The sequence below is a fragment of the Ictidomys tridecemlineatus genome, chromosome 2 (genome assembly GCF_052094955.1).
Source record: "Ictidomys tridecemlineatus isolate mIctTri1 chromosome 2, mIctTri1.hap1, whole genome shotgun sequence".
NCBI lineage: Eukaryota > Metazoa > Chordata > Mammalia > Rodentia > Sciuridae > Ictidomys > Ictidomys tridecemlineatus.
Genome location: NC_135478.1, coordinates 131,961,276 through 131,984,450, shown reverse-complemented (window position 1 = coordinate 131,984,450; position 23,175 = coordinate 131,961,276). Strand labels below are relative to the sequence as shown.

The 23,175-nt window shown below is 41.1% G+C and overlaps 1 protein-coding gene across 16 annotated transcripts in view; it reads left to right on the top strand.

Moving 5' to 3' along the window:
* The window catches only part of Ccm2 (CCM2 scaffold protein), a 73,567-nt gene that overhangs the window by 1,906 nt on the left and 48,486 nt on the right, over positions 1-23,175 (top strand). For 3 of the 16 annotated variants that reach the window (XM_078039783.1, XM_078039784.1, XM_078039781.1), the window contains exons 1-3: positions 8,988-9,293; positions 11,492-11,550; positions 12,743-12,824. The exons of 2 other annotated variants lie outside the window; for them this stretch is intronic. In XM_078039783.1, the coding sequence (XP_077895909.1) occupies positions 9,003-9,293; positions 11,492-11,550; positions 12,743-12,824 (432 nt within the window). In that variant the 5' untranslated portion in view covers positions 8,988-9,002. Of the gene's footprint in view, positions 1-8,987; positions 9,294-9,379; positions 9,538-10,135; positions 10,197-11,049; positions 11,224-11,412; positions 11,551-12,742; positions 12,825-23,175 lie in introns of those variants that run through there. 11 more of the 16 variants (XM_040291903.2, XM_040291910.2, XM_040291907.2 and 8 more) reach the window with 11 other exon arrangements.

Here is a 23,175-nt window from a genome sequence, read left to right as displayed (position 1 = left end):
TGAGCCATATCCCCAGTCCATGTTATGTAAATTTTAGAGTGAAGTCTCAATTAATTTATAGTATCTAGTTTCTGGACCTTAAAATTATGAAGGACCAAACCCTCCACTGGATAACAAACATCCTCAGAAGTACAGTCATCCTGTGTGGACCCCCGTAATGGAAGCAACCTTGCAAACCTCATAACATCTTTTTGGCTATAACTGTTTTGTATCTAGAGCCAAGTTACTAATTTTCTTTGCAGGCATCCATCTGTAGGATACCAGAATATGCCATCCCAAAATATGCCTCATTGATGTAAGGATTATTTTAAGAAACAGCATAAGCTATGAAAACAGCATAAGCTACTCTTTTGGAAGGGAAATTTGCATTTATAAATCTCCATTTGAAAGGGTGTCTTCCACTCTGCACCAGGAAGAGGATGACTAAGTCAGTAGAGGTTGTTATTAATGGAGCAGGGACAGATTTAAATCTGTGTAACAATTAGGTGTGGTGGTAAATGCCTATAATCACATTTGGGAGACTGAGGCAGGAGAACTACGAGTTTGAGGTCAGCCTCAGCAATTTAGCAAGGCCCTATCTCAAAAATAAAAAGTTCTAGTTTTATAGCTCAGTGATGAAGCACATCTGGCTTCAGTGCCCAGTACCAAAAAAAGAAAAAAGTGCCCACTAATTCTGTGTAACAAAACTTTTTTTTTTTTTTTTTTTTGTGTGTGTGTGTGTGTGTGTTTCTCTCTTTTTTGTGGTACTGGGGATTGAACCCCAGGGCACCTTACCACTAAGCCACATTTCCCAGCCCTTTTTATTTATTTTGAAACACAGTTTCATCAAATTGCTTAGGGCCTTGCTATTTATTTTGCTAAGGCTGGCCTTGAACTTGTGATCCTCCTGCCTCAGCCTCTCAAGTTGCTAGGATTACAGGCATGTACCACCACACCTAGTTGTCTCTTTTACTGTGTTTTTCCTGGTTACCTTCCCATAACTGACACCCTCCCCCCCCCCCCCCCCCCGCCTTGACACATACATACTCTTGTTTGTTTTTAGCTGTAGATGGTTTTTAATCCTGAATTCTAAGCTACCTTTTAGAGACTACCAGTTTTGGGGGGATATTTCTCTCGTATATGAAGTCTACATGATGTATAATACATGTTTGTTTTTCTCTCATTAATTTTGCTTTAATGGAAATTTAGGACAATTATTTTTCCTCCCCTACACATGCCACTTGGCTTAAAAGAACAATGGAATAGCTCATTTTGTGATTTTGGAGGAAGTTTTTTTTTTTTTTTTAAGTGTTCCAATAAGTAGTTAAAATACTGCTGATGTAGGTAGGAAGCAAGTTCATGTAGTTTCTCAGTATGACTATAGTCAAAAGATGAGTACTTAACATGTACAAGGCCCTAGTTTCCATCCTCAGCACAGCAAAATAGAAAAGAGAACTGCAATACTGCAACTGATCTTTGATTATGTGAGCTTTATGTTTTGGTACTGTTTCTTCTTTTTTTAACGTATCCAACAAATATTTTATTTTTTGTTCTTTTTAGATATTCATGACAGTCAAATGTATTGAAGGATGGGTATCAGGGATTGAACTCAGGGGCACTAGACTACTGAGTCACATCCCCAGCCCTTAGGATGTATTTTGACCTATTATACATACATGGAGTATAACTTTTTCTAATTAGGATCCCATTCTTGTGGTTGAACATGATGTGGAGTTACACTGGTTGTGTCTGATTCATTCTACTGTTTTTCCTATTCCCATGTCTCCTCCGTTCCCTTAATTCCCCTTTGTCTAATCCAATAAACTTCTATTCTTCCCTTCTCTCCTTATTGTTTGTTAGCATTGCATATCAGAGAGAACATTTGGCCTTTGGTTTTTTTGGAATTTGCTTATTTCACTTAACATGATAGTTTCCAGTTCCACCCATTTACCAGCAAATGCCATAACTTCATTCTTCTTTAAGGCTGAGTAATATTCCATTATGTATATATGCAACATTTACTTTATCCATTTATCTTTTAAAGGGTATCTAAGTTGGTTCCATAGCTTAGCAATTGTGAATTAAACTGTTATAAACATTGATGTGGTTGCATCACTATAGTATACTGGTTTTAAGCCCTTTGGGTATAAAATGAGGAGTGGGATAACTGGGTCAAATGATGGTTCCAGTCCAAGTTTTCTGAGCAATCTCCATACTGCTTTCCATAGTGTTATCAATTTATAGTCCCAGCAATGTGTGATGTACCTTTTCCCCCCACATCCTTGCCATCACTTACTGTTGCTTATATTCTTGATAATTGCCATTCTCACTGGAGTGAGAGAGAATCTCATTGTAATTTTAATTTGCCTTTCTCTAATTGCTTGAGATGTTGAATATTTTTTTTCATACATATTGCCATTTTTATGTCTTCTGTGTGAAGTTGGCACTGCTTCTTATTAGTTGGATAATAAAACAAGCATCTTCCCTTCTCTAATGAATTTTTTGGTTATCATTTTATTTGAAAGCTCAGTCCATCAAGAGAACCCAATTTTGGGGTCACAAATATACTCTGACACTCCATAGTTACTTACCTTCCTGGTTCTCTTCCTTCATTTCATAGCAGAGAGCCCTGAGTTAGGACAAGCTACGTCAAGACCCAGTGGTCCTAGGATATCTTTTTTTTTTATATTTACTTTTTAATTTAGTTGGACACAAAGGTATTGTACCTTTTTAAAAAAAACCCAAGGCCTCACACCTGCTAGGCTAGTACTCAACCTCTGAGCCACAACCCCAGCCCCTGGTTCTAGGATATCTTAAACAAAGCACTTAACCTCTTTGGGTGGGTGTTAGTTTTCATGTTAGTAATCTGGAATTTCTCCCCACTCCTCCCTTTGAGACTGAGCCTCACTATGCTATTCAGTCTAGTCTTGAATTCTTTCCTACCTCAACCTCCTGAGTACCAGGGTCTATAGGTGTGTTCTGGAATTAACCTACTCTGTCTCTTAGGATTTTGACATTCTGAGAAAAGGGATTTGTATACTGTAAAATGATTGGGTGTATTTACTAAATGCTACATGTAAAACATGAGTTGTATTACTCTGCTTTTACTTGCAGAACCAAGTTCTCACCTCTGGAGTCTGATATGCAATACCCATGTAGTCTTTTTCTCTCTCCTCATCTAACCCCTTCAGAACACTACAGTCCTGTAATACTTAGCTATATCTTGAACAAATCACAACCTTCCAGTCTCAGAAGTTTCCAGGGTGTTTTCCTCTGCTTATGTGATGCAATATAATTAAAAACAAGTCTCCTCCCAACCAGGCATGGTGGTACACACCTATAATACTAGAACCTCGAGACCAGCCTTAGCAATGTAGTTAAGATCTTGTCTTGAAATAAAAAAATAAAAAGGGCTAGGGATATAGCTCAGTGGTGGTATACCCCAGACCCCCAATTGTAACAGGAACTTAGAGAGGCTGCTTTGGTTAAAAAAAGAAAAAAAGAAAGCACTGATTTCTCCTGGGCCTGCAGATGCCCAGTGGATACACTGGGTAACTGAAAGTGATAAACTTGAAGGGGCCATCTGGTTCCCATGAGATGGTTTCTCCTGCTTTGGGTAGGCATTGGTCGGGGGAGGAGGGTATTATGATCTCATCATGAGGTGATCTGTGTGCCAGGTCCTGCTGTTCCTAGAATCCAAGCTGACTGCAGGTTTAGGGCAATGACCGGAAACTTCTAGTGTCTCTCCAGGAGGAGTGGAACAGGACACTGAAAAACTGAATGTCCCTGCAAATCTTGAAAATACCTTTATCTCTCTTATCTTGGTGTCCTCAGTCTTTTAGGATGATATAGATAAGATAAATTTAGGGTTACTAAGCCTCAGTAAGCCTTGTATTACACTCCTTGAGTGATAAACATGCCCATGTGCAGAATAAAGCAAGGACCTGACCCAAAGTTTAAGGTAATAAAGGAGTCAGATACAAAATGAAGGCAGATAGAAGCTTTGTCCAGCTTATAGCCATTAAGTGAAAAGTTTAGGCCCAAGTGAAAAGTCAGTGTTTTTAGCAAAAGCAAGTACTAGGGCTGGGAACATAGTTCAGTTGGTAGAGTGCTTGCCTTGCATGCACAAGGCATGGGTTCAATCCTTAGTACCACACACAGGTACTAATTCTATGATATAAAGGGACTCAATGCCCAACTTTTCAGTTTCCTGAGAGGATGAAAGACTAACTTGTCACTTGACTCCAAATTGTAAGACCTATCAAACATGATAGGTTGTACAATAGAATGTTTCCACCTTGTGATCCTTTAGCAGGTTGCTTGTGATGCACATAACAGTTTTGTTTTGTACCAGGCACATTATGGTTTAATGTTTATTCAATCACAAAATCCTTTTCTACCTTTATGAATAGGTTTTCTGGGTTGAGAAGAGACATCCCCCACCACCACCATACTTGGGATTGAACCCAGTAGCACTTTACCACTGAGTTACATTCTCAGTCATTTTAATTTTTTTATTTAGAGACAGAGTGTGGCTAAATTGCTGAAGCTGGCCTTAAAATTTGAGATCTTGGCTATTGCCTCAGCCTCCCAAATATATGGGATTATGGGTCTATGTCTCCATTCCTGGATTACATCAAGATTTTTGATGAATTTGCACTATTTTGCCCAGGCTAGTGTTGAACTCCTAGACTCAAGCCATCCTTCCAAATCAGCTTCCTAAGTAGGTGGGACTAGCTGGGTGCTGTGGTGCATGCCTGTTATCCCAGTGACTTGGGAGCCTGAAGCAGGAGGATTGCAAGTTCAAAGCCAGCCTCAACAGTTTAGTGAGGCCCTAAGAAATTTAGTGAGACCTTGTCTCAAAATAAAAAAGGGCTGGGTTTAAATAAAAAATATGAGTAGGTGGGACTATAGGTGTGCACCTCTACAGCAGGTTTAAGGTTTGTTTGGTTGGTACTGGGAATTGAACTCAAGGTCACTTGACCACTGAGCCACATCCCCAGCCCTATTTTGTATTTTATTTAGAGACAGGGGCTCACTGAGTTGCTTAGCGCCTGGCCATTGCTGAGGCTGGCTTTGAACTCGAGATCCTCCTGCCACAGCCTCTGGAGCCTCTCAGATTACAGGCATGTATCACTGTCCCTGCCTGAGCTTAAGATGGAAACTAGAGGCTTCTAGGTGTCTCTCCAGGAGGTGTGGAATAGGACATTGAAAAACTGAATGTCCTTTGTGAATATCCAAAGGATTCATTTAGCTTGGTGTGGTGGTACACATCTGTAATATCAGAAACTAGGAAGGCTGAAGGCTGGTGGTGTAGTTCAGTGATATAGCACTCCATAAAAAGAAAGAAAGAAAAGAAAAAGAAAAAAAAGTTCTTGAGAGGTGGAGGAGATAAAAATAGCATCCAAAGATTTAGTGGAAAAGGGGATACTACTTGAGCTGGGTGGCAAAGTCTAATAACCAAATTTAGCAGGACCCCAACAAAGTTGTTTCTATTAATGTGCTACAACTAGGAAAAGCACCCCACAGACAGACAGACTGACTCTCATTATGGAGGGATAAGAGGGAGAGTTTTGTAAGGTTTGGGCTGACCCTGAATAATTCTGAGGAAAAGAAAGAAAGAATCAGCTCTAGAATGTTGTTTCCATGGGGTATGGGCAGTTTAGTAATTGGGTATCTCATTTATTTTTTATTTTTTGCTATGTAAAAATTGAACTCGGAGATGTTGTATCTGATGAGAACTAAAAAATAAATATTAAAAATTCTCTCTCTCTCTCTCTCTCTCTCTCTCTCTCTCTCTCTCTCTCTCCTCTCTCTTTAAAAAAAAAATTGAACTCGGGGGCCTCATATACACTAGGCAAGCACTCTACCACTGACCTACATTTCCAAGTATCTCTCATTTTTGTTCAAGAGATGAGAGCCAAAAATCAGGCTAGGGAAGTTATTGGTAAGAAAATGGTAATCACTCAAAAGGACATTTTACAGTGAAGCCTCAGGAAAAACACTGTTATTATTGTAGCTGGTACCACTGTTGTCTGTTATGAAAGACATTAATCTCTCAATGAGACCATTTATACACCTTGGACTCTGACCCACACCTGCAGCTACTTGCAGGGAAACCAACCCCTCGTCTATAGTAACTAGCCCAGGAAGCTATCCTGCTGTTAAGTTAGACTTGTAGGAAGTGAGGTACTATCACTAGTGATAATACAGGAAGTCAAACAATAACTTTCTGTAACAGTCCCAACTTGACTAATAATTGGCAGCTTCCATAATTTTTGTTCTGGCTTCCAATTTAAGACCAACCAGAGAAGACAAATATGCTCCCCTAACAAACACCTGGAATCCTCCCTTCTTCTCCACGTTCATAGCCTCTAACCAGGACATTCCTGAAGTTTGTTTTTTTTTCACTGTAAGATTTTTTCACTCTGCCTGCCCTTGACTCTGCTCATGCAGTGATGGTGGTTGACTCCCTTTGTTATAGCATGCTCTATAAAAATAGACTCTGCTTTTCTTATTTGGTTGTCTTCATTTATTTTTGCAGTTATCACTATCTGAAGAATAGCAGATGGATTTTTTTCTTGAAGGATGTTTTTGTGTATGAAGAGATGAGGCAGAGGCATTCTAAGGGGTAGGGGAGCCTAAGGGATCAGGCTAAGAGAGACTCTGGTAGTGCTATTTTTCTGCATTACAAAGTGATATACATTAATAGAAGACTGTGGAAGATCTTAAACAATATCAAATCTCTTTCTTTCTCTCTCTTTTTTTGGTACCTAAGTAGCTTAGGGCCTGCTAAATTGCTGAGGCTGGCCTTGAACTTGCCATCCTCCTGCCTCAGCTTCTCACACTGCTGGGATTAAAGGCATCCACCACTATGCCTTGCCCAGGCACCTGTTTGTTTTGTTTTAGGGATTGAACTCAGGGGTACTTAATCACTGAGCCACATCCCAGCCCTTTTTATTTTTAATTTTCAGACAGGGTCTCTCTAAATTGCTTAGGGCCTCACTAAACTGCTGAGGCTGGCCTTGAATTTATGATCCTTTTGCCTCAGCTTCCCAAGTTGCCCAGATTATAGGCATAAGCCACTACAGTGGCAGGTATCTCTTCTATTTATTTATTTATTTATTTAACAGTAGAATGCATTTTGACATATAATACACAAATGGAGCACAACTTCTCATTCCTCTGGCCGTACATGGTTCAGAGTAGCTCTAGTAGTGTAATCATACATGTGTATAGAGTGACAATGTCTGTCACTTCATACCGTCCTTCCCTTCCCCAGGTATCTATTCTTGAATGGTAGGAGAATAATGACAACCAAATGCACTGCCTCATTTTTGTCTGTGAATGTGGATTATGGCAGAAGGCCAATTGAAAGGATGTTTCCCACACCTCTTCTTTATCTGCCAAAAGGACTGGAGTACCTGCCTTTGGGGAATGCAAGAAATCAACTATTTCTTTGATATTAATATCAGAGACCAATCAGGAGACAGAAACACAATACAGGAGGGCTGGGGGTGTGGCTAGGGCTAAAAGCACTTGCTTAGGTGTAAAGACCCTGGGTTCTATCTACAGTATCGCAACAAACAAAATCTAACAATACAAGAAAGGCTTAAATATGAGAAGATTGGGGCTGGGGAATCCCACGACTCAGGAGGCTGAGGCAAGAGGCTGGCAAACAGCCAGGGCAATTTAGCAAAACCCTGTCTCAAAATTAAAAAAAAAAATTTAAAGGGCAGGAGTTGTCGCTCAATGGTAAAGTACCTCTGGGTTCAATCCCTCGTACCAAAACAAACAAACAAAAAAACCCGATTAGGGTAACTAGGGATTAAAGATCATGAGAATAGTAGATACAAGGCACATGGGCCATCCTGAGGGCTGAGATAAAGCTCCTAAGGAAGACCCTACCCCAAGGTGAACCTTGATCTTGTTGGAAGGGAAAGGCCACAGCTCACCAAATGGCAAGGAAGTACTAGCAGAATTCGCTGCAAATTCACCCTCTAGGATGCCAGAAGAGACTGTTCCCTGACAGGTGTCTCATTGAAGTACTTGGATATAAAACTTGCCAAGGAAAATGCTGGAGGAAACTGCTGGCTGTTGCTGACATCCTGGCACTGCAAAAGCCTGGCTCTGGGAAGGTGACGAGCTGCGGAGAACCTGAAACTGTAGGAAGAGGCTCTCAGTGTGGAAGCCTGGTGCTGGGGTATTTCTCATCCCGTAGGCACTACCAAGAGCGGCTCAACTGACGACAAAGTTCCTTCTTCTGACATTGCTTAGTCTTGCCTCCAGCAAAGGAAGAATGCTTAAGGGCCAGCTTCAGGTTCTCTGGGCAGGAAATGAGAAGTGAATGTAGATCTGAGACAGAAAAACTGGCACAGAATGACATACTTTAAATATTGCTTTCCTTTGGTATCAGTTTACCTTCAGCTGTATTGTAAGGCACTTAATGGAGCTTGATTTAATGGTAAAAGAAAGGTCTGCTGACTTTGCAGTGTGCTTTTGGATAAATCACCTAATTCCCTTGATTACTTGAAAAGTGGCAATTATATTAGATAACTGCTAAAGTTCTTCGGTTTTCTTCTTCTGTTTTGGTAGTACTGGATATTGAACCCAGAGGTACTTTACCACTAAGTCACATCACCAGTCCTTTTTATTTTTTGAATCAGGGCTTGCTAAGTTGCTGAGGGTCTCACTAAATTGCTGAGGCTGGCCTTAACCTGTCACGTCGCCCGATTACAGGCGTGCACCACCGCACCCAGCTCTCTGGTTTTATCCTGGAAAGCCTTAGAGTCCTTGTTGTTGTTTCCTGATGTGTTTGTCTAAGGTAGGCATTAAAACAGAGAAAACTTTAGTAAAAGCTTTCACGCTCGCCCAGAGAATGAAGGAGAGGCCAGGGAGAAAAAGGAAATAACACTGCACCCGGATTCTCCGCTGGACGCTCCGCCCTATCCCTCCCCTCCCTTCCTGCCAGCCCCACCCCTTCTTTGAACGCGAGGAACGCTGGGAAGTTGGCCGCCCTAAAGATGGCGGCAGGATTGAAAAATTGGAAACACTCCCGTGCGCACTCCCGTGCGTGCTCCCGCGGACCTGAGGGCGCGGGGCGTGCGCTGGACGAGCGGGGGGCGGGGCGTGCTGCAGATTGGGCAGGCGCGTTTCTACGGCCGTGGGAGCGGGGCAGGGGTGGTGGAGCGATCCCGGCCCTCCAGTGGGATGTTCTCTGCCGCCTGCAGACATTGAGCGGGGCCTTCCCTGAGGCGAAGGGATCTGATGACAGAACCTGCCAGCTCCTTCGGGCCCGGAAGTCAGGGTGCAGGGTAGCTGTGGGCGGAACCTCATCGGGGGCGGGGCCCTTGTGGGCGGACCAGGTTTCCTCCGGCCCGGAAGTGCGGGTGCGGGGCGCGGCCGGGGCGGAGACTGCGGGCTGGCGGGCGGTGCCGGGAGCGCGGGGGTGGCGGTCCCGGGGCTAGCATGTAGCGGCCGCTGGTGGCGGGGCTCCCGGGGCGGGCCGCGGGGGCCGCACGCGGCGACATGGAAGAGGAGGGCAAGAAGGGCAAGAAGGTGAGCGTTCACCAGCGCGTCCCCCACGGAGGTCGGTGGGCGCGGCTCGGGTCCTGGGGGCCGAGAAGGGTGGGGGGTCCCTCGGGGCTGGGCGGGAGTGGCCGGCGGTGAAGTCCGGGCGACCGGGGCAGGGCAGGGTAGGACCGGACTAACGAACCCCGGGCAGTGGTCAGGTGGGCCAGCGTTCTCGAGCAGTAAACGCCGCACCTTTCCCGGGGTCCCGTTTGCGACTCGCCCTAACCCTGGGCAGACGGCCTGAGGGTGGGCCTCCCCCCGGCGTAGGGGCTAGGGCCGCAAAGGAAGTGGGCCCAGCGAGGGGACAGAAGTGTCCAGGGCTGGAACTCGGGCCAGTGGGCTGTGCGGTTAACGTGGAGACTTTTACTGCCCACTTGGCTTCGTCTTTGGATGTCCGGTAAAAGCGAAGATGGGGCTCAATTACTAGCTGAATGTCTTTTGTACCTAATATCATTGAGTGATTTTAGTGACGTTATATTTGGCGTGGGATTTAGGACATAGTTCAAGAGGCTCTTTAGTTTATGTAGTTTAAAAATGTGGCTTTAATTACAGGCTTGAGTAGTTGATAAAGAACATTTTAAGGAGACTGGAAAAACAATGTGGGATAAACCACCATTAAAGTGGAAAATGGGTTTTAATAAAATGTATCCTTTTCAAATAAATGCCTTATAATCTTCATGTCTTGCCTTTCATTTTCATTTTGATAAACGTGTGTGTTCACTTTTATGGACAAGTTTAAAACAGATCCTGATGTCCTATGTTACTACCTGGCATTCTGCAGTGTCCTTTAATTGACCGTATACTCATCACTTTGTTTTTAGAGGTGCCCCATTTTAAAAAAGTCTTTATTTGAAGTGGATGTAGGCAGTGGCCTTCAGGGAGCCCTGTGGTGCTGCATCTTCACTTTCTCATTGTTTTATGTTAGGGTCGTGTGTGTCTAATTTAGATGCAATATCAATTACAGTTATCTGCAAAAGTTGTTTAAGGTTGGAAAATACCTTGAAACAGTGATTTGGCCTGCAAGTGTTAGACTACAGAAAAGCAGGAGCAGCATAAAAGGATTTAGCCAGAAAAGAGAGGTGTTAACCCAGTGACTGCCTAGATAGATACCAGGATGTCCAGTGTGGATGTTGCTCTTTGCTGGAACTGAACCAGTTATCCTGTGGAATGACAGCAGTTGGTTGAGCATGCTGGGGGACCTGACTGACAGTTACCTCTTTAATGTGCACCACTTACAGGGGCACCTGGCCCACCTACTGTGTCTGTGACAGGCAAGGATGGTTCTGTTTCCTTTGGAGCCTCTACCAGTTTGGGTGGAAACATTAAACCTTCAGCAACATTGAGAGAGACAGAAGCAGTAAGATATTCCTGAACTTTTGGAATGGGAATGGAAAACTATCAAGAATTTTACAGTTGAAAAATCTTAGGCATAGACAGGGTTAGTGATTAATTTTATTGTCTCTATTAGAGGGGATAATCATTTGTTAATGTTACCCAAGTCAGGAGTTGTATGTTTTCTCTCTGTTCTGACACTTTTTGTAGGCAGGTGAGACATTGAGGTTTGGGGCATTGATTCCTATCCAGGCCATGACTTAACACAATTTACCAGATGTTCTCTACTAATCTCAAGCTGGCAGAACCTTCCTTTTCTACTGCTTCATTCAATGTGAGGTCATTACAACTTATGAACTTAAGAACTTAAATCAGAAATAAAACCTGTTTTAATTTGTTTTTCACAATTTAAATTTAATTAGTTTTACTTAATGTTTGGATGCTTTAAGTTCTTTTTTTAAGTTAGTTCATTAAAAAAAAATTGCAGATTTAAACCTTTAAAAATGTGGATTGGCGGGCTTTTTCCAGGTCTCAGATACTTGTCTTGATGTCTTGTCAAGCAGTGATAGAGGCTTGCTCTACCATACCCATTCTTCTTGGGATACAGGAATCAGTGAGCTGCCAGAGAACTGATGGACCAAGTGGATTTCATGGAAGTGGCCCCAGGTATAGCCCTGCCTTTCTTCAAGCTATTCCTGTACATGTGGTCATGGTAACTGTATACCACCAGCCAGTTATAGTTCATTCAATAAACATTTGTTGATCCCTGTTTTGTCCTATGAAGCCTCTGGGTGATGAGGATGTACAAGAGGAGACCTGGAGGAGCTTGCGGAGAGTTGGATCAGTTTGGGGTGCATATGGAAGAATGAGTGGATTGGCAGAGAAACACACTGGGTGCTAAAGTTGTAGGGGCCCTGAAGTTGAAGTGACCACTTGGAAGCTACTCTCCTGTTTTGGTGTCTGCAGAGTGACTAGTACTTTTCATACTGAAATTCCCAATAATGGGGCTTGGAACATAAGTCCCGTATTTACACAATGAAGTCAAGTCTGCATTGTGGTACTGTACTATCAACATGTGATTCTTTTTTGCAAAAAAAAACTTAGATGTATACTTGAATTGGGATGTGTGTTTCTATATTCAATTCAGATGAGGCTCACAGCCCCCCAAAATTGCCATTTGGCCTTAACCCTATTGCTAGTCCTAGCTTCTGCTGCCTCTGGCCTTGGGACTCACAACCCAATGGTCGTGATTTCTAACTGAACAAAATTAGATATTTTTGTGTTGATTGAATTTATTTCTCTTGTTTAAATTTAAAAAGAGTTTCTTAGAAATGTGAGACTGGGGGTCTGGGAATGTAGCTCAGTTGGTAGAGTATTGCCTTGCATGCACAAGGCCTTGGGTTCAATCCTTGGCACCACCATAAAAAAAAAAAAAGTAGAATTGTAGGACTGGCTAGTAAATGATGATAGGGGATTATTGCTCATTTGGTTGGGTGTGATTTTTGCATTTTTTTTATTAGTTAATATATTTTAATTAGGCATATATTTTGATTCATTGTACACAATTGCAGCACAACTTTTCTCTGGTTGTACAAGATGTGCCATGTGTTGTCACACCATATGTGCACTCATACATGTACCTAGGATAATGATGGCCATCTCATTCCACCATCTTTCTTGCCCCCATACACCATCCCCTCATCTCTTCCCCTTTGCCCAAAGTTTGTATTATGCTTTATTAAGTTCTGATTTGACAGACATATTGAGGTATTTTTTTTAAAGAGAATTTTTTAATATTTATTTTTTAGTTTTTGGTGGATACAACATCTTTATTTTATTTTTTTATGTGGTGCTGAAGATCGAACCCAGCGCCCCGTGCATGCCAGGCAAGCGCACTACTGCTTGAGCCATATCCCCAGCCCAAGGATTTTATAGATGAGGTAATAATTACTTTTTGAATTTGCTTCATTTAAACCAGAATTTAAAAAGAGGGAATAGCTACATGCTTTGTGTCTTAGTCTGTTTTGGGTTTCTATAACAATATTGGTACTGGGTAATTTCATAAAGAATAGATTTCTGACAGTTCTAGAGTCTGGGAGGTAGGTCTAAGAGCAAGGGGTTGATATTTGGTGAGGACCTTCCTTTTGTTGATTTGTTTGGTACCAGGGATTGAACCCAGGGGTGCTTAACTACTGAGTCACTTTTTTTTTTTTGGTCTGGGGGATAGAACCCAGGACCTTGTTCATGCTAAGTAATTACTCTACTGCTTAGCTACTCCCTCAGCCTGAACTCACTCATCTTTTGATTTTGGTGCTGGAGATGGAACACAGGACCTCACACATGCTAAGTACATACTCTACTGCTGAGCTACTCCCTCAGCCTGAACTTGACGACCACTCCTCCTCCCGCCCAGTGCTGGGCATTGAACCCTTCCATGTACTAGACAAGTGCTATACAACTGAGCTACACAGTTAGCCCCTGAATTTACTTTTCAGCATCCCGAACTGCTGGGATTACGGGTATGCGCCACTGCACCCAGCTTATGGTAACTGCATTTTTGTCAGCAGTGCCCCCTCTTTGTCACTTGACAGTATGATTAAACAGCTAAGATTAAATCTCATAAATCTGTCAGCATTTTAGTCATCTTTATTTACTTGAGTACCTATGGCACACTTAGTATTGTGAGAAGAAGGTTAGTAACATTGCACTTTGAAAGGCTAGCCACTTAGTCCTAAAATTAGAGATCATGAGAGAACAGATGCTACAGTGTTTTAGGAAAGACATGGAATAAGCATCAGCCAGTTCCAGATGGGGACCAGGGAATGAAGTTCAGAAGCAAAGAAGGGGTGGAGACAGCCTTTAAGTACTGAGATTGGGGGAGTTTTGGTGTTGGGTCCATGTGCACTTGTTGCCACTGGAGGTGTCTGGCATCCACCTATTCACTCTTTTACCTATCAGATGAGTGTTGGTGCCAGGTAGAGACACTGGGGAAACCAACATGCATGGGACCAGCCTGCCGCTTCAGAGCATGAAGCTGAGCCAAGAACAAATGGAAGAAGCAGACTTTGATATAAGTGATCAGGAAAACTTTTTTTGGTACCAGGGATTGAGCCCCAGGATGCTTAACCACTGAGCCAAATCCCATTTTTTATTTTTATTTAGAGACAGGATCTTGCTGAGGCTGGCTTTGAACTTGTGATGGTCCTACCTCAGCCTCCCGAGCCCCGGGATTACAAGTGTGTGTCACCATGCCCAGCAAGGAAAACTTTTTTTGTTATGAAAACTTCCAGTACAAATGAAGTCCCCATGCCCAACTAGTAATAGTGTGGATGTGTGTATAGTCTGTTTTATGTACACTTTCTCCTCATCCCTGCTCTCTGCCTGTATGGGCTAAAGCTTCAACCTCCAGGACCTCAGGAGATAACTGTATTTGGAGAGGGGGACTTATCTTTAAAGATGTGCTTACATTTAAATGAGGTCATGAGAATGGGCCCTGATCCAATCTGACTGGTATCATTTTAAGAAGTGGTAATCAATACATATACATACACAGGAGGACAATTGTGTGAGGACATAGAAGATGCCATCTGCAAGCCAAAGAGAGGCTTCAAGAGAAACCACCTATGCCTATAGCTTGATCTTGGGATTCTAGTCTTTAGGCCTGTGAGAATAAGTTTCTGTGACTCTGTGACTAAAGTCCTGGGTTTGTGGTACTTCATCCTGACAGCTCTAGCAGGTTTTATTGTTTATTGTTGTTGTTTTTGGTACTGGGGATTGAATCCAGGGGCACTTTACCACTGAGCAACATTTTCTAAATTTGCTTTTTATAAAAAGTTTTATTTTGAGGCAAGGTCTTGCTAAGTTGCTGAGGCTGGTCTTGAACTTTTGATCTTCCTGCCTCAGCCTCTTGAGTATCTGGGATTACAGGTGTGTACCACCACACCCAATCCTAGAAAGTTTTGAGGCAAACTCTTGAGATCACTTTGTAAATAGGAATGTCCTGGGCAGGTTTGGAGAACTAGATCTGGGTTGTTGCCCTAGATAAGGCCATACCACATTCCATGTGGACCATAAATTGCAGCTTACTCTTTGTGGTCAGGAAAGCTCCTAGGGCATTTTGGGTCTAGGCACTGTGAAGGACAGGCTTTGTCTTCAGGGATCTGTGGTGGAGGAGTGGGCCCAGCTGTGCCTTCTGCACAGACACCACATCATTGTCATGAAGGTGGATCTATGTCAGTGTACTTTCTACTGCTTGACTTTCTTATCCCTCAGATTGAGAGCAATAGCATTTCTTCAAATGATAATGCAAATGCAGGGAGTATGCATTTGGATTTGTCAGTTGAACCAATAGATATTTGGTTATACTGTTTTTTTTTGGTGTTGAGGATCTCATGCATGCTAGGCAAATGCTCTACCACTGAGCTATACCCCCAGCACAGATTTTTCTTTTTTCTTTTTAATTTAAATTTAAATTACTTTTTGGGGGGTATAAGCAGGAAACTTTTTCCTAGCAGTGAGCCAAAAATGTGACACTTTTTCTTTTTTCCTCCCAAGTGTGCTTGGTTGGTAACAGTTTTCTGCTTGGATTGTACTAAGAATTAGGGCGTTTGATGGCAGGCATTGGATTTGTGCAATGAAAATAATCCTGTTTAATAAGCACAGTAGGAAGTTGGAATTTGGCTTTGGTTTGCAGCTTAAGGTGGTATAATCTTGTAACCCAGGAAGGTGTAAATAATAGTTGAATTCTAAAAGTGAGCAAACTAGTCGGCCTAAGCCTGTGGTGTTACTGTTTTATTCTTTCTTTTCTCTCTCTCTCTCTCTCTTTTTTTTTTTTTTTTTGGTGGTACTGGGGATTTAACTCAGTGACACTCTACCAGTTAGCTACACCCTTGGCCCTTTTTTATTTTGAGACAGTCTTGTTAAGTTGCCCTAGCTGGCTTTGAACTTACCATCCTCATGCCTCAGCCCTCAAAGGAGATAGGATAACATGTGCAACACTGTGACCAGCATCGTTGGTATTGGCTTTTTAGGTGTATCTCTTTTAGGGTTTAGAATATTCATGCATAAAATCATAGAATGCCATAAATTAAACGTTATGTCTTTTCTTTCTTGTACAATGAAAGAACCTATAATTAGTATCATTCTGTTTATACTCTCTTCTGTTCTTTGTGAAATTTCTGACATTTATTTTACTTCCGAAAACATTATAAATCCAACAGTACATTGTTATTTTTATTTAAATGATTGACTTTTGAAATATATATATTTGGTACTGGAGATTGAACCCAAGGACACTCAACCACTATCCCCAGCCTTTTTTGTATTTTATTCAGGGACAGGGTTCTCACTGAGTTGAATTCTCACTGAGTTGTTCTAGGCTGGCTTTGCACTTGTGATCTTCCTGCCTCAGCCTTCTGAGCCACTGGGATTACAGCATGTACCACTGTGCCTGGCTGAAATATTTTATGGTATATCAAGTATTTTATGTAAATAAAAGTTGCATAGTACACCAAGCCTCCCAATATGGCTGGGGCTGTGGCTTAGTTTGGTTGAGTCCCCTGAGTTCAATCCTAAGTACCAAAAAAAAAAAAATCTTTTTAAAAGTTTTTAAATTTTGAGAAAGAGTTTTGTTAAATTGCTTAGGGCTCAGCCTTCTGAGTTGCTGGGATTACAGGCATGTGCCACTGTGCTCAGCATGGTTCCACTTGTTATTGAAGGTCTGCTTGTTATTTAATGGGCTTTTTGTTTTTGTTTTTTGGCAGTGCTAGGGATGGAATCCAGGGTCTTGCGCCTGCTAGGCCAACTCTCACTGAGCTAAATCCCTCTGCTGGTTATTTAAGTGTTTTGTCAGTGTAATTCCTTTTAGGTTATATGCATTGCTCTGTCTTCATGTTCTTTCTTTTCCTTTTTTTTTGGGGGGGGTGGGAGTCAGTGGGTATTAGGAATTTAACCAAGGGGCAGTTTACCATTGAGCTATATCTCCATCCCTTGTTTATTTATTTAATTTGTTTTATTTTGAGATAGGATCTCACTAAGTTTCTTAGGGTCTTGCTAAATTGCTGAATTTAGCCTTGAACTTGTGATCCTCCTGCCTCAGCCTCTGAAGCTGCCGGGATTACAGGTGTGTTGCAATTGTGCCTGGCTCACTGGTTCTTTTTTATGTTATATGTAATCAGTCAATCTCAATTGTGAATTCAAAACTTGACAAATTTATTTACCATTCTTAGATTTATATTTAATTCTTCTTTTTGTGTTTTCTTGTGGTACTGAGGATTGAACCAGGAATGTTATACCTCTGAGCTAGACCTCTGTCTCTTTTTATTTTAAGACAGGGTCTTACTGTGTTGCCCATGGTGGCCTTGAACTTGGGATCCTTCTGCCTCATCTTCCCAAGTTGTTAAGATTATAGGTGTGTACGCCTGTTGTAATACCACACTTTCTGTGTGTATGTTTTTAAAGTTTCCACATCTCTCTTGAAATTCCTTGTGTCTTCTGTCTTTTTTTATAGACATTTTTTCACCCCAGAGATGGAATCTTGTTGTGTTGTCTAGGTTGCCCTCAAACTCCTGGTCTCAAGCAATCCTTTATTCAGTCTCACAAGTAGTTGGGACTATAGGTGAGTGCCCTCATGCTGACTTTCTATAGTTTCTTTAACAAATTTATCAAAATTATTTTTAAAGTTCTTGTCACATAATTTCAGCATCTGGGACATTTGTGAATCTCTTGCTGACTCATTTTTTTTTTCTCTTGAATTTTGGACAAAATTTTGTGTTTCTTCATATAACAGCTTTTTTGGGGGTGGGAGGAGGCTGGCACAGGGGTTGAACCCAAGGATGCTTGGTACTACTGAGCCACATCCCCAACCCTTATTTTTTATTTTTATTTTTTGTGGTGTTGGGGATCCAACCCAGGGCCTTATGCATGTAAGGCAAGCACTCTACCAACTGAGCTATATCCCCAGCCCTTATTTTTTGAGACAGGGTTTCGCTAATTTGCTTAGAGCTTTGCAAAGTTGCTGAGGCTGGCTATGAATCTGTGATCCTTCTGCCTTGGCCTCCTGAGCCTCTGGGATTACAGACATGCACCACCACGCCCAGCTGTAGTGATTTTTTTTTTACAATGTGTTGGACATTGTGGATGATAGATTGTAAGGATTCTGACTTCTGAATAGTGTTGAAATGTTTACTAGGAAGTTAAATTAGTGGTGGGCTGTTTTGTTGTTTGGAGGTACGGTTTTATAGTGCTTTGTTACATCAGCTTTTTTGTTGTTGTTCTGAGGATTGAACCCAGGACCTGGAGTATAGTAGGCCAGTGCTTAACCACTGAGGTATATCCCCAGCATACTCCCTCCTCCTATTTTTAGTGATGCTAGGGATGGAATCCAGCATGGAAACTCTTTGCTCCCCACTTTTTATTTTTATTTTTGTGATAAGGTCTTACTGTGTTACTCAGGCTGGCCTGGAACTAGCAGTCCTCCCTTAGCCTCCCAAATAGCTGGAATGACAGGCGTGTACTACCATGCCTGGCTTAATACATTAGTTTTGATAGTTGATATATTTTTCCTAGGATAAATATCTTAGTCCTTGATGTACTTTTTTAGTTCAGTGACTCTTTTGGAGTTTGAGATGGATAGTTTGAGGTATTTATCAAGTTTGTCTGATTTGGCAGGATACGAACTCAACTCTGTCTACCCTGTTGGTGGGGGCAGCTAAAATCTCTGCTTAGCTTTATCAGCCTCCAAGCTCTTATGTTCTTTCTGGACTCTTTGGTATCCCACCCCTATTTGAACAGTTCAGAGTTTAGCCAAAGATTTGAGGGGAGCTTTATATTCAAACTGGGATCTCCTCTTTCTGTGGTTCTCTCCTTTCCTAGATTTCTTGCTTTTTGAGCAGTCTCCAATCCTCCCTTAATCCCTCAGGACAATAAAATTGCAGCTCTTTTGTTTGTTTGTTTAAAATTCCCTGAACCTCTTGACCAGGGAGCACCTTCATAGGTGAAACAGTGTAAAGGGTCTTGCTCAAGGATATTTTCTTCTTTCAAGGGTCAAGTTTTCTTTTTAATTTTATCTCCAGTGCTTTCAGAAGGTTGTTTTCCATATTTCATCTAGGATCTGTAATATCACTCTGTGAGAAGGTTATTCTGATACAGCCTACTCCTCTATTATAGGAATAGGGACCTCTTTTGGTTATTTTTCTTGATGGTATATTTGGGAGAGCTTTCTTTTTTTAAAAATTATTTTTAAGTTGTAAATGGACACAATACTTTTATTTATTTTTATTTGATGCCGAGGATCGAACCCAGTGCCTCACACATGCTAGGCAAGCACTCTGACACTGAGCTACAGCCTCAGCCCCGTTTATCTGTGGATTACTATAATTTATTTAAATTGCAGCTGTTTTATGAACTTTTAAGTAGTCATTTTGCTCTAACAAATAATGAAACAATTAACTTTCTACCAGACTTTTCTGTATGTGTAGTGTATCTATAAGGCTAATTCCCAAAAATGTAATTGTTGGGAAAGCGTATGTTTTCAATAGAGATATTAACAAATTGTTGTCTATTAGAGGACTGAGTTTTTTTTTTCAACACCTTTATTTTTATGTGGTGCTGAGACTAGAACCCAGTGCCTCACACATGCTAGGTAAGTGCTTTACCACTGATCACAACCCTGGCCCCTGATTTTTATTAAAAGCAATTTATATTGAGTGTGTGTTTTTTTTTCCTTCACATATCTTTGCCTGTGTAGCACATTACCAAACCTTTAAATGTTTCCCAACATGATGGGTGAAATGGTTTTTACTAAAATTTTTGAATATTTTCCAAAGTGGACTTAAAATTATTTTTTTGTACAAAAGAATACATCTATATCTCAGAAGAATAGCAAAATATATTCAATGAAAAAATCTTACCCACTAGAAACAAGTATTATTAAGAGCCTTTTAGATTGTGTTCATGTGTTTGCATATATGATCTTTTTGTGTGTATGTATGCATAGTACTGAGAATTGAACCCAGGGGTTCTCTAAAACTGAGCTATATCCCCAACCTTTTTTTTTTTTTTTTTTTTAATTTTGAGACAGGGTCTCACTAGGTTACCCAGGCTGGACTTGAACCCTCTGACCTTCCTGTGTCAACCTAGGGGTAGCTGGGATTTTATTAAGTGTGTGCCATTGCTCCTAGCTACATATATGACCTCCTTACTTGGGTATCATTGGTTACAAAGGCTTGCTTAGTACCCACTGCTTGAAGAATTTTTTGGGGGAGCTGTTGCTGCCTTCTTGGATCTCCTCACTGTCTTGGGCTCTTAGTGCCCATGAGACTGAGAGCACTAAGTGCTGTGTCAGAGGGAAATGGGTCATGTAGGCTTATGCGGTGCACTTAGGCATCTTTTTTTTCTGTTCCATAGGTCTTTACAAGCTTGGGTTGCAGAATGGGTGAGCTGAGGGTTGAGGAGCAGGGGGAGGAAACTGAGGAGGAAGAGCAGTAGAGGAGGGAAAGAAAAGAAGGAAGGGTGGTTTCTCCTTTGGTCATCATGCATAGTGGTTGTGCAGGTCACTGAAGAGCACCAGCTGAAGCCACATCTTTGGGCAGTTTTTTAAACTGTAGGTCATGGCTCATTAGTAGGGCTGGAAATCAACCATGTAGGTAAAAAGATATGGGTAGAGGACTGGAGAGTGTTGGTCTGTGCTGTCTGGTGTTCAGAATTGGGCCACATTGTATGTTTCACATGGGGATTGTGATTTTTTTTTTTTAATTAAAAACGAACTTTTTCCCATAGAGTTTCTAATAAATTGCTTTTTTTTTTTTTCCAAAAGAGATAAAAGAACTTGTGGGCTCTTAATCATGTAGTTTATATAATGGGATCTTCTTTAAGATTTTCTTTTATTGGCATGTTATACAACTGTCATTATCACTGGGATTTCTTTTCTCTGCCTCCTGGGTTGGAATAAGTACCTTTTTTGTCTCTTATATCCTTTTTCTTTGGGAATATACCATCTAGTGAATTTTTCTCTCTTCCTTTTTTTTTTTTTTTTTTTTTTTGTGTGTGTTTTTGGTAATGGGGATTGAATTCAGAGGCACTCAACCACTGAGCCACATCCCCAGCCCTATTTTGAATTTTATTTAGAGACAGGGTCTCACTGAGTTGTTAAGTGCCTCGCCATTGCTGAAGGTGGCTTTGAATTTGTGATCCTCCTGTCTCAACCTCCCAAGACTGGGATTACAGGTGTGCACCACAGCATCCGGCTTCTAGTGTATTTTTTTAAAAATTGTTTAGACATTGATGGACTTTTATTTTAGTCATATATTTGTATGTGGTGCTGGGAATTGAACCCAGTGCCTCACACATACTAGGCAAGTGCTCTATCACTTAGCCACAACCCCAGCCCATAGTGTATTTTTTTAATCTTTATTTTTATTTATTTATTTATTTATTTTATGTGGTGCTGAGGATTGAACCCAGGGCCTCGCATGTGCTAGGTGAGTGCTTTACCGCTGAGCCACAACCCCAGCACCACCACCCCCACCGCCCATAGTGTATTTTTTTAAAAGTTTTTAGGGTGTTAAGATCCCAAAGCACTGCAGGTAGGAAAATAACTATTTTGTATTCAACTTGGATGACACATTACCTTTACGTTAAATTTCTATAGTTAGGGGTGTTGCTCAGTATTAATGACTGCTTTTTATTTTTTTATTTTTTGTAGTTTTTGATAGACCTTTATTTTATTTATTCATACATGGTGCTGAGAATCAAACCCAGTGCCTCACACAGGCCAGGCAAGTATGCTATTGCTGAGCCCCAGGCCCAGCCCCAAGGGTGCTTTTTTGACATGTGTGAGGCTCTGGGTTCAATGCCCTGTACTGGAAAAAAAAAATTCTGAGTTTAAGTCATGTATCACTTAACAATGGGAATTATTCTGAGCAATGTGTTGTGAAGTGATTTTATTGTGTGACCATCATAGAGTGTTGTACTTACACAAACTAAGATGGCTAAATGTCACTAGGTTATATAATCTCCTGGGACCACTTTCCCATATATGGTCTGTCATTAATTGAAATAATTGAATAGTATATAACTGTAATTTCCCCTCAGAATTTTAAGGGAATTACCACATTTCCTTCTACCATGACCCATCTAATGCTGTAGTGTTCTTCCATTATAGGTAATCTTTTCATTTTTCTTACTGGAAACTTTGAGATCTCTTAATTCTTTTTTTTTTTTTTTTTTAAATACCAGGATTGAACCTAGGGCACTTAACCACTGAGCCACATCCCCAGCCCTTTTATTTAGAGACAGGGTCTCACTGAGTTGCTTAAGGGCTCAGCCTCCCAAGCTGCTGGAATTATAGGCAAGCTCCACTGCGACCACCAAGTTCTCTCTCTCTCTTTTTTAAAGAGAGAGATAATTTTTTTAATATTTATTTTTTAGTTTTTGGTGGACACAACATCCTTGTTTGTATGTGGTGCTGAGGATAGAACCCGGCCGCACGCATGCCAGGCGAGCGCTACCGCTTGAGCCACATCCCCAGCCCAACCACCAAGTTCTCTTAATTCTGTAGGCTTTTTTCTCCATTGGTGTGCTGGGGATTGAACCTAGGGCTTTGCAGATACGAGCTCTGTCACTGAGCTACATCTGCATCTTGATGTTCTATAATTTTCTGAGAACTAGTCTAAGTATCTAGGATTTATCTTTTACATTAACCTACCTCTTATTGGGCTTTTTCTGTCCACAGAATGGTGCCTCATTTGTTTCTTCTGACATTTGTATTCTTGTTTTGTCTTTGCTCTTGTTTTCTCCCTAGATGAATGCTAGACTTACTCTTGACTCAACTCTTCTGTGTTCCTTACTTTTTCTCATACTTTCAATTTTTTTTTTTTATTTTTGCTTTATGTTCTAGGATAGGATCGGTAAAACTTGTTTAAAAAGTCAGAGAGAAAATATTTTAGGCTTTTTGGGCCATGAGGCAAAATCAGTGTCATTAAGTTAGGTACTTAGATTTAAGGCAACAAATTTCCACAATGTTTTTATTGAATTTAGAATATAATAAAATTAAGTATAATTTGTTGTGGTAAAGTTATAGTACAGGCCAGGCAAGTGTGCTAATGCTGAGCCCCAGCCCCAGGAATTCTTTTGGGGTCCTAACATTTTGCTTAATTAAGGTTCAAAGTTAGAACTCTTTCTCAAATTCATCACTAATGGGTTAGCCAATTAGTTACACCCATTTTATTATTCTAATTAACTTTTAATTTTGCCATTATATTTGTAATTTCTAAGATAACTTGTTCTTTCTTT